The 12200-nt window shown below is 33.5% G+C and overlaps 2 protein-coding genes across 3 annotated transcripts; both read right to left on the bottom strand.

The window, feature by feature from the left end:
* Positions 1–1624: 1624 nt before the first annotated feature.
* LOC131609516 (vestitone reductase-like) lies at positions 1625–4096 on the bottom strand. Its single transcript, XM_058881226.1, has 4 exons — positions 3881–4096; positions 3276–3800; positions 2011–2209; positions 1625–1907 (listed from the first exon to the last, which is right to left on the bottom strand). Exons 1-4 carry the CDS (start codon positions 3999–4001, stop codon positions 1766–1768), a joined length of 987 nt encoding a protein of 328 aa, XP_058737209.1. The 5' UTR covers positions 4002–4096; the 3' UTR covers positions 1625–1765.
* A 1836-nt stretch (positions 4097–5932) lies between these two features.
* Positions 5933–7976, bottom strand: LOC131612054 (vestitone reductase). 2 transcript variants are annotated; one of them, XM_058883868.1, is made up of 4 exons: positions 7833–7976; positions 6898–7425; positions 6584–6776; positions 5933–6484 (listed from the first exon to the last, which is right to left on the bottom strand). In XM_058883868.1, the coding sequence occupies exons 1-4, from the start codon at positions 7951–7953 to the stop codon at positions 6343–6345; spliced, it is 984 nt and encodes a 327-aa protein (XP_058739851.1). In that variant the 5' UTR covers positions 7954–7976; the 3' UTR covers positions 5933–6342. The 2 variants fall into 2 exon arrangements, with proteins under 2 accessions (XP_058739851.1, XP_058739852.1); XM_058883869.1 differs by having other exon boundaries at positions 5938–6484; positions 6898–7422.
* Positions 7977–12200: the final 4224 nt, after the last annotated feature.

Below are 12200 nucleotides of genomic sequence, written 5' to 3'. Positions count from 1 at the left end.
AACCGGCGCTCTGATGCCAATTGAAGGATAGAAAAACACTTAGAAAGGGGGGGTTTGAATAAGTGTAGTCTAAAAACTTGAACGATAAAAATAATATGCACAGCTATTTTTATCCTGGTTCGTTGTTAACTAAACTACTCCAGTCCACCCCCACGGAGTGATTTACCTCACCTGAGGATTTAATCCACTAATCGCAACAGATTACAATGGTTTTCCACTTAGTCCGCGACTAAGTCTTCTAGAGTATCCTGATCACAACCTGATCACTCCAGGAACAAATGCTTAGACACAAGCTAAGACTTTCTTAGAGTATCCTGACCACCACGTGATCACTCTAATTAGAACTACTTAGACACAAGCTAAGACTTCCTAGAGTATCCTGATCAACACTTGATCACTCTAGTTACTTACAAATTAATGTAATCAATTCTAAGAGTATTACAAATGCTTCTGAAAAGCTATAATCACAACAGTGATATTTCTCTTAACGTTTGAGCTTAATCTCACTAATATATTACAACAGCAATGTAGTGAGCTTTGATGAAGATGAAGTTTCTGAGCTTTGAATTTGAACAGCGTTTCAGCAAGTTAATTGTCAGCAAATCGTCAACCTTGCTTCACATCAGAACTTCATATTTATAGGCGTTTGAGAAGATGACCGTTGGGCGCATTTAATGCTTTGCGTATTCCGTACAGTATTGCATTTAATGTTTCACGCTTTTGTCAACTACCTCGAGCCTTGTTCACGCTGTGTCTACTGACGTTACCTTTAATAGCTTCCAACGTTCCTTTTGTCAGTCAGCGTAGCCTGCCACTTGTACTTTCTTCTGATCTGATGTTTGTGAATATAATATTTGAATATCATCAGAGTCAAACAGCTTGGTGCATAGCATTTTCTTGTCTTCTGACCTTGAAGTGCTTCTGAGCGTGATACCATGAGAACTTCAGTGCTTCTGCTTCTGATCTCAAGTTCTTCTGATGCTTTCATAGACCCATGTTCTGATTCTGCCTTGACCATCTTCTGATGTCTTGCCAGACCATGTTCTGATGTTCCATGCTGAACCTTCTGAGACAAAGCTTCTGAGCGCTGATTTGTGCATACTCTTTATATATTTCCTGAAATGGAAATTGCAGTGTATTAGAGTACCACATTATCTCACACAAAATTCATATCCTTGTTATCATCAAAACTAAGAATATTGATCAGAACAAATCTTGTTCTAACATATACATCAATCCTTATTGACCCAACGCCTTTTCAAGGAAATTAGTTTCTCCCACAACAGTCTATTCTTAGCAATGTAACTAGAGTAAAAAATGTTCACAAAAAAAAATCAACATGATTATTCCAATCAACACTCGAACCGCGGTACCCATCACCAACGAAACTAAAAAAAGGACTATCTTCTAGAGCATGAGCAGAGCTCCTGAAAAAACCTTCTGCTCCTTTAGCTGGCATGTTTACCTCTAAGTTACCCCAAAAACTAACTGCCAAGGCTTCGTCCATTACTTGAATTTTAGTTTTGGAAAGAAACACAAATCGACATTTCCTTTGATAGCCATCAACATGATACAAATACAGTAGAACATGAAACCCTTATTAATTTTGTATCAATATAGTTCCTTTTGCATTTAACCTTTCATATTGCAATAGAATAATAAAGTTTACACATTTATGTGTCTAGGTAGCAAATAACTCAAGTATTAAGTAGTGACATATTATTTATTCATTTACTATCATCATTAATCTAGTTAATTTCATGGATCAAAGATAACCCTTTTCATTGCAACATTCAATAGTATCCTCAATCATTTTCTCAATACTGTACTTGTATTCGAATCCAATATCCATGAGTTTCTTTGATGTTAAGCATGGAGGATTAGGACCTTTAGCTCCCATAAGCACTCTATAAAAGAAGAAAATATATTGAATAATAATATTAGTAACGGTGAAAGAAAGATCACATAAATTTAAATTTTATGGTGAAGATCTTCATATGTAGAACTCACTTGGATTTTGAAATTTGAATTTCAGGATACTTTGAAGAAATAATGTCAATTATGTCGCCAACAGATGCAGTGAATGCTGAGCAATTATATCTCCCTCTTGGATTAGAATGTTCAAGTAAAAATATATGTGCTCGTGCCACATCATCGACATGCACCATATGAAAACGAGACATGCCAAATGGATTCTTGTCAACGTCACCTAAATTCATCATTCATGTCTTAATTTTCTTTTATTCAAAATCTAAAGAAAAAGTATTTGAAGAAAAATTAAAGTATTTAAAGAAAAAGTCATATACTTACAAAACATCCATTTTCATGAGGTTTTGAATAATCAATATGTATTTGTTGAAATATTGAAATTCATTTTTCAGAGGTAGATACCATCATTTATGTATAAGAAAATTGGAGGAATGTTAAACGTGTTTCCCTAGCTCATGCTTGAGAGACTCCCCACATGCTTCGCTTGAGAGACTCACCTTATTCTTTCCTTGAGGAACTCACCCTGTGTTTCACTAGAGGGACTCACCACATGCTTCACTAGAGGAATTCTCAGAATCTCAAGATGGTTATACTCTAGAGTTAAATCACGTTGTCTTTTCCAAGTCCTTGTAATTCAAGGACTATTAACTGGGATATTTTATAAAGTCCTGAATAAAGGATGGTCTATGACAAAGTAGCCTTAAGAATAATTGAGCCATGGGAAGGAAAGAGTTTATGCGCCCAAAGTGGGTTAGTCGCCCGAAATAAACAGGGACTCACGAAGGGTTATAGTCTCCCAAAGGGTACAGGGAGCCACCCGATAGAGCTTAGGTCCACCGTCCATGACATGTCCACTTACCACATGTGGAATAATGGTCAAGGAATGTGGATAATAGAGGAAAACTGTATTTTCATAAGTGGGGGAAAGAGTTTCTTTATCCCACCATTTAAATAGTGGGATGATAGCAAATGTCACTACAATAGGCTATGGATCTATATAAGTGTCTCAACCTCCAATTTCAAAGGTTCAAAGGATAGACAAATATTCGAGGAAAAACATAAGATATCTCTTACCACCATTACATGAAGAGATCTTGTATCCCTGAATATGGTATTTTAGCAAGTACAAATATCATATATTTGAAATTTTGAATTTATATTCAAAATTTTATTGAATGGAAAATATGAACCAATAGACAAATGTGCTAATAACTTTGATGTATGAGTGCAATCAAATGATCCAGACTGTAGAGACTAGAAAATATTATCATTAAAGAAACACTTACCAAATAAGAAAGGCAGTGAACCATTAATTGAGCTGGGAAGCTTAGAGCAAATGAAGGGTCCAATAACAAAAGTTGGCACAATAGTGACAATATCCAACCCATGTTCTTCTCCAAATTCAAGAACAGCTTTCTCAGTTAATGTCTTAGAAACTGCATATGACCAAGAAAATGGCTTCAAATTTCTTAGAATATTCACATCACTCCAATAACTTTCATCTAATACATCTTCTTCTTTGTCATGATAAGAAACAGCTGAAGCACTTGAAGTGTAAACAACTCTCTTCAGTGTCTTTGAATTTTTGCATGCTTTTAGAATTCCTAAAGCTCCATCAATGGTTCTTTTTGTCACTATTTCTTCCGGTTCGTTCACTTCAAAATCAACCGGAGTAGCAGTGTGAAATATTCCAACACACCCTTCAATTGCTGCATTAAAACTTTCTGGATCGCTAAGATCAGCATTGAAAATTTTTAGCTTTTGAGATGCACCTGGAAGGTTTGTGAGGAAGCTAACATCTTTGTTTTGCGCTGCCATTTACATAATAAAATAAAGAACATAATATTAATAATAACAACTAACAAAACAAAAATCTCTTGTAACCATATACCTGGACTAGATCTAACAGTGGTATTAACAGTGTAACCATCTTCAAGTAGTCTCTTAATAATCCATGAACCAATAAAACCTGTGCCTCCTGTAACACAAACTCTTCCTTTTCCTTCTGCCATTATCACACTTTTGTTACTTCTGTATGAATGTTAATGGTCACATACAAATGTACTAGCTACATTCACTGATTTATTATTATCATAAGGTCATGTAGGGACCTGAGGTCCATACAATTTTTGTGGTGTATTCAAGCAATATTTATTCATGATGTTGACTCGACACCCCCTTTAATTTCTCATGCGTCTTCTTTCATCTTTGTCCAAAAACATATACTTACAAACTGAAAGTTGAAATTTCATTTAGTAGTTAATGAATAAAATTATATATGCATATATAATATTAAAATGGAGCATGATTTAATTAAAATATTGAAAGAAATAATAATCATGAAAATGTCACAATGATGTTGATTTATAATTTAAAAAAGAAATTTCTTTATCTGCCCCATGTGTTCTTGGTCACTTCTGGCGAAAAATCTAAAATACCCCTAACTTCGGAAATGCATTTCCGAAACGTTTTTTTTTTTTCAAAATTTGTCTTATTTCGAATATACACTTCCGAAAACACGAAAAAAAAGTGTTTTCGGAGATGCATTTCCAAAAACACCTCTTTTTGGGAGACGAGTGTCTTCGGAGATGCATATCCGAAATATTTCAAGACCAAATTGGTCTTGGAATGTTTCGGATATACACTTCCGAAAGAATTCAATAATTATTAAAAAATTAAAATCAAGATGAATCAATATAAATAATAAATCAAGGTAAATCAATAAAATCAAGGTGAATCAAAATTTCCTAAATAATTTTAAAGTTAAAAATTATTTTACTAACTTATATAAATTAAAAACATTTTAATTTCATAAGTAAATTTTGAATTATATAGAATTAAATATAAAATTTATTCATTAAATAAAATTAAGACAAAATCTTTTTTTAATTTTTTTAAACTAAATAAAAAATTATAATTCATTTTTAATTATGAAAAATATTTTCTTTTATCATAATTCATTATGAAAAATAAATTTTATTATTATTATTATTATTATTATTATTATTATTATTATTATTATTATTATTATTATTATTATTATTATTATTATTATTATCATTAGTCTTGATCTCTTTCAATATTATTATCAACCGTAGAAACATAAATTGAAATTATTCATAACTACATTTTAATAATCGGAATTATTTTAAATTTTTTGTAATTAAAATTATTTTAAATTTTAAAATATGAATCAGAATAGAAATATATAATAATTATTATTCATAACTCATAAATTATATCGAAATATATAATTATTATTATTCATTACTCATAAATTATATCAAATTTATGATATGTGGATTAATTAATATCCCAAAATTTTAATTTTTGGGATTTTTAAATTTTTTTTGTTTTTTCTGCATTTCCGAATTAATCAAAATCCCAATTTTTAAGATTTTTTCGAAAGTGCATTTCCGAAGTCTGGAAAAATTTAGAAAAAAAAATACTTCGGAGATACATCTCCGAAGCAGGGGCATCTTGGGGTTTTCGTGGGGTGAATAAAGAAATTTTCTTTAAAAAATTTAAGTGATTGAATATAACTCCACAAGTGTCGGTAGTGTATCAAGATTAAAATTATAATTACATTTATAGGTAGTTAGGAGTGGCAAATAGGTATGTCCGTCCCGTTTAGCCTCGCCCCTTAAAAATCGGGAAAAAAATGGGGTAGCATAATGGACAAGTCATTAATTTCAACATATAAAAGGATAGGACCACAAACACATAATGATCCACCACTAACTCTAAGAATGCCAACCTAATATTATGTGGATTCGTAACATCACAATGAGCAATTGATATATATAGTCAGACAAATTTTCAACATGGACAGGTAAATAAGGCTGTGAGGCCTCTTGAAGCACGTGGACATATTGATATGTTGTAATTTTCTTCTTACTGCAACATTGTGCATGCAAACAAGATTTTATATGTTGGGGAATAGTAGCAAGATTGAAAAGACCGTTTGTTGGTTATTTGATTCAGCAGAAATAAGAGCTTTGAAAAGACCGTTTGTTTGTTGGTTATTTGTTGGATTATGCTAAAATGTTCAATAAGGAGTGTTTAGTGGTGAAGGTGGATTTTGAAAAGATATATGATTGTGTGTGTCTTGGGATTATTTGCGTTATATTCTTTTTAGAATGGGTATATAACATACAGTATGTATACATTTATGAAAAAATATCAACATACTTACAATACAGCATGTGTATACAAGGCAGATGAAGGTTACAAAATAGTTTTATACTTATTGTACTGTTTCTCCGTAACTATCATCATTGATCTTAGACATTTCATTATTTTCTCAACTTCATAACTACAACATATTGCACCATGAACTTCCATACACAACACTTAGAGATAGCCTTTTTCCTTGCAACATTGAATCGCGTCGTCGAACATATCATCAACGCTATACTTAAATTCGAAACCAGCCTCCGCGAGTTTCTTCGAGTTCAAATGTGGTAACCTTGCACCTTTAACTTCCTTCAATTCACTAAAAGAACAAAACAAAAACAGATATAGAACATTAGCTATACCATAATCAAAAAACATGTCACATTTGTAATGAAACATTTTAACTAATAGAACTCACTCTTCTGATAGTATTTGAAATTCTGGATATTTGGCTGAAAAAAATTGAGACATTTCTTCAATAGTTACAATGAATGGTGAACAATTGTATCTTCCTCCAGGAACATGATTCTCAAGGAGATATACATGTGCTCTAGCAACATCATCCACATGTACCATGTGAAAACGTGTCACAACAATTTGTTCCTTTTTACCTTCACATCTCAAAAATTCAAATTATTTTGTTAAATAACACATACACCTCAGAAAAAAGATGTGTCTGTGTTAGTGTCTGTATTGTGTTTTTGATGTCCGTAATTCATAGAAAACTCATACCTAAGACCAAAACAAGAGCTTTGTCGATAGAATCAGGAAGTTTAGGACAAATGAAAGGACCAACAATAAAAGGAAGAATCAAAGTAACAACGTCAATCCCATTTTGTTCGCCGAATTCAAGCACTGCTTTTTCTGCTAGAGTCTTTGAAACTGCATAAGACCAACCAAATGGTTTAACAGTTCTAAGCAAATCAACATCACTCCAATCACTCTCATCCAACACTTCTTTCTCTTTGCCGCTGAATGAAACAGCGGAGCCACTTGAAGTGTAGATGAATCTCTTCACTGTCTTTGAGTTTACACATGCTTTTAAAATTCCTAATGCTCCATCAACAGTTCTTTTTGTCACTATTTCTTCAGGTTCACTCACGGCGAAGTCAATCGGTGATGCCGTGTGAAATATCCCAACGCATCCTTCAACTGCCGCGGTGAAACTTTCTGGATTGCTTAGATCCGCGTTGAAGAAATGTAGCCTTTCGGATGCACCGGGAAGGTTTGTGAGGAAGCTTAGGTCCCTCTTACGTTCTGCTAATGTAAAAAACATACCAAAATAATAAACATTTGTTTGAACAAATTGTATATAACTATCGTGACGCTGATTGCAGTCGCCGCAATGTGAATTAATTATAATTTATTATTTATCACAAAAACAATAAATCGATACGATCAATATCGACATCTTTCGATATTCTTTTGTCGTGACCGTTTTCGTGATAAAGTTATATAAGCCAAAAACTGCATCACAACAAGGGAGCATAAGTCAACTCCATCATACAAACATAATACTAAAGAATAAAACTTGGTCCAGATAAACAAAAATTTGAAGTTGAAATTAGTTTTGATTCTTCCCATATTCAACAAACCAAACACACATAATATAGATAAATAAATAGAAATTTCTTTTGGTGAAAATAAAAAAGGGTAAATTAATTTACCTGGATTAGGTCTAATAGTGGTATTAACAGAGTAACCATTTTCAAGAAGACTCTTGATGATCCATGAACCAACAAAACCTGTACCTCCAGTCACACAAACTCTTCCTTTTCCCTCGGCCATTTTTGGACACTATTAAGTTTGGTTCTTAGATATATTTAATTATACTTATATACTCACAGATGTTTGAGTCGAACATTTTTTATCAAGAAAAATAAACGTCGCCAATGTTAATTATGTTAATTAATTAGTAAGAGTTTTTATTTTACTTGAGTTGTTGGTGTGGGGAGCATCCAAGAAACAAGCCACATAGAATATAGTGCCAAGTATTTCTGTTTTGAGCATTACTATGCTTATACTCAAAATGCTTACACCATGCTTACACCGTAGATATTTCAAATCATTTTAGTGTTACACAAAATTAAAATACAAAGAAAAATTATTAAAAAAAAACAAGAGTATGTATAATGGTATATGAATAAGGTGTAGGTGTAGCTTTTTGGTGTACACTTAGCATTTCTCTTCTGTTTTATCAAAGTTTCTAATTCCTGAAATTATGTTAGGTTCTTACTAATTTATTTCCACGTCATTCCCCGCCTGCAATTTCATCATAATCAATCTCAACTTTTGAACTATCATTATAGCTAGGGGTGTTTGTGGTGCGGTTTTGACGGAAAAAATTATTCGAACAGCAAGAGAAAAAATCGTGCGGTTTAGTTCGGTTCGGTTGACTTTTAGAAAAAAACCGAACCAAATCAAACCAATGCGGTTTAGTTCGGTTCGGTTGGTTCGATTTTTTATAAATATTTTATTGAGCCATACATACACATATAGATGACAATATAACTTTGTATTTATACATTCATACACTATCAAATAAGAACAAAACTCATCATATTTTGACAACAACTTTTCATTTAATATGTAAAAAATAAATTAGACAAAAGTAGAATAATAAATATAAAATAATAGCATAAAACAACATAGAAATTATTATAATGAAAAAAAATAGAAGAGACGAGATATTAGTGAAGTTGAAAAAGAAAAAACAAAAGAGTTGAGAGATTAGAGAAGAAGATGTGCGATAAAAACGAAACTGAAATAGGGAACATTTGCATAAAAATGAGAATGTGAAAAAGAAATAATATAAGAGTAGAGATTAGAGAAAAAGAGGGAAGATGTATGTGGCAAAGAAGACGCAATAATGCTATTAAAGATTTGAGAAGATCGGGACTGAAATCATATGTAAGGATGAGAAAATTGTTCGTAATCATAAGGCTAAGGTATAATAGTTTGAAGTTTGGGTTGGATGTGATTTAAGTAAAAGTTAAGTTGTAACATATTGCGGTTTAATTTGGTTTTGTTTGGTTTACAAAATACAAACCGCAAACCGAACTAAACCGTGCGGTTTTTTTAAAAGATGGCCCAAACAAATCCGAACCAAATGCGATTTTTTGCGGTTTCGATTTGGTTTGGTTTGCGGTTTTCTATTGGGTTGGTTTGGTTTTGAACACCCCTAATTATAGCTCTCTAATTGTTTGGTCATTCATTTGATGTGGTGCCTGTAACACCCCAAATCTACCCTGCCATATAATAGGAAAATCAGAGTGCAAAAACTCAACCAAACACCACATTTGAGGCGTCACATATTCATCAACATCAACATCATATCATGCTCATACATAAAGATACATAACACGTATAACGGAGGAAAATCATAATCCAATAGTCATTTAAACCCAAACAATCTCATAACATCGCAGCGGAATTCAATACCAGCATAATTCAAATCATAACATCCTTGCCAACATGGCAACAATATCCAACATGTCTCAGAATAAAGAGAACAACAACAAAATCCAACAAGGCATAACGACAAAATCAAAACAAATAAATGTCCCCCGAGTGCCACGTATCAGAGCATAGACACACCGACTCGAGCTTTAAGGTAAACGGCTACTCCACGTCGTTACCTGCACGTTACCAACAAATGGTAACACTCAAACATAAGGGGTGAGATATCATTTATTATAAAGAAATGTATGATAATATTCAAACCATGGTAAAGATCATACATATATCACCACTTCTCATCACATAACATCTTACAACAACTATCATCACTAAACAACTTACAAAACGGCAATCATGTCAATAATCAATTATGACAACATACTCAATTCACAATTGTAATATCAATACATCACAGTAACATCTCATCATCACATCACAACAAATATCTCATCATCTTAGCAATTCAAACAAAATTCAATGTGATTTAAATGCAATTCAATTGCGACTCAACTTATGCAAATGCATGTGGTACCATTTGAAGTAAAACTCCCACCGTCTCAAAATTTGCCATTGGGCAAACCGTCACTATTTGCATTAAGGCCACCGTCTCTTTTGCCATTAAGGCAACCGTTTCTTTATGCAATGGATGTGACTCAATGAATGCAACATCCAAACAAACACGACATTCACAATATATCACCAACATCGACTAAACATCATTACTTTCATAGTAATTCATCACTTCACAATCATGTCGCTATGTTGTAACATCATACAACAATACATCGCTTCACAACCACAATCACAATATCAAACAAGTTCATTTAAAGAAAGCTTCAAAAAGGTTCCCAAAGGTTTTCAAATTATATTCATTAGAAAGACATCAATTAAAGCATCACGAAGGTTCAAACGACACTTAAAAAGGAGTTACAGATCAAAAGATACATCATTTTAAACTTACAAAAAGTTTTGCACGGCAGGGTCCGCTTAGCAACCCTCTAGTGCGCTTAATGAAGTTCAATTTTCAATAACCCGGCTTGAAGCGCGCTTCTACTAGCTAAAAACAGAAGCGAACCAAAATCGAGCTCCACTTAGCGGACCAGCTCCGCTTAGCAAGCTCTTTTATTTTTCAATTTCTACTCAATATCCGCTTAGCTAGCCGAGGCCGCTTGGCGGACGTGCGATTATGCAGAAAAATAACAGCAAACACAGAACTGCGAAATCACACACCCACCACCCAAAACTCATTCCAAATAGTAACTAGACACATATAATCACAACATCTAACATCATTCATCATCAATCATCAATCAAAACATGTTTTCAACCAAAAATTCATTGAGATTCATCAAGAACCCTAAGTTTCTACAACATGCAATCCATGGTTCCTACATACAATCTAACCCACCCTAAACATCATCATACATCCCTTTAGCATGAAAGAATTCCACCCTTACCTTAGGTTTTGGATTGAAGACAACTCTAGCTTCAATCTTGGATTCTCCTCTTCTCTTCACTCTTCTCTTCTTTCTCTTCTTTTCCCAATTTTTCACCAAATGAGATTCTAACTTCTATTTCTCCAAAACCCTTGTTTTTGTTAAAACTCTTACTAACTTCTAAATTGCTAATGGGCTCTAATTAGCACCACTCAATTACTAATACTAACTTAGGCCCAATAACTAATAACCTTACTAACTTATACTATTTACTAATAATACTCAATAAATAACACAATTATCACATAAGCACATAATTAACACATATTTACCATATAATTCACATAACACGTAATTAAATAAATACGCAAATAAAACAATTGTTACAACTCTCCCCCACTTAGAATATTTTCGTCCTCGCAAATTATCTCAATCAAACAACTCAGCATACGACTCTCGCATCTTACTTTCCAATTCCCACGTCAAACTCTCTCCGGTAGCTTCCGACCAAACTACCTTCACCAAAGCAATCTCTTTTCCTCTAAGCGTCTTCATCTCGTAATCCTCAATCCTTATCGGCATAGTCTCCACCGTGAGATTATCCCGTACTCGCACATCGTCCATATGAATCACATGAGAAGGATCTGAAATATACTTCCGAAGTTGCGACACATGAAACATGTCATTCAAATTCAAAAAAATTGGCGGTAACGCCACTCTATACGCCACATTTCCAACCTTCTCTGAAATTTGATACGGTCCAATAAAACAAAGAGTGAGCTTCTTCGACTTCAATGCTCTCCCCACACCGGTCACTGGTGTAACTCTTATGCCTACTCTAAGAAGTCTTCATCTTCTCTCAAATCAACTTAACCTTCTTGGTAGTCTCTCGAACAATCTCAGGTCCAAGCACTACACTATCACCAGATTCATGCCAACACAACGGAGTCCTACATCTCCGACCATACAATGCTTTGAAAAGGCGCCATTCCAATACTAGAATGATAACTATTATTGTAAGTGAACTCGATCAATGGAAGATAAGTATCCCACGTACCTCCCTCCTCAAGAACACAAGCTCTCAACAAATCCTTCAAAGACTGGATCGTCCTCTCCGTCTGACCATTTGTCTGAGGATGA

Source organism: Vicia villosa, linkage group LG6, assembly GCF_029867415.1.
Source record: "Vicia villosa cultivar HV-30 ecotype Madison, WI linkage group LG6, Vvil1.0, whole genome shotgun sequence".
Classification (NCBI taxonomy): domain Eukaryota; kingdom Viridiplantae; phylum Streptophyta; class Magnoliopsida; order Fabales; family Fabaceae; genus Vicia; species Vicia villosa.
This window is presented reverse-complemented; position numbering and strand designations above follow the sequence as displayed.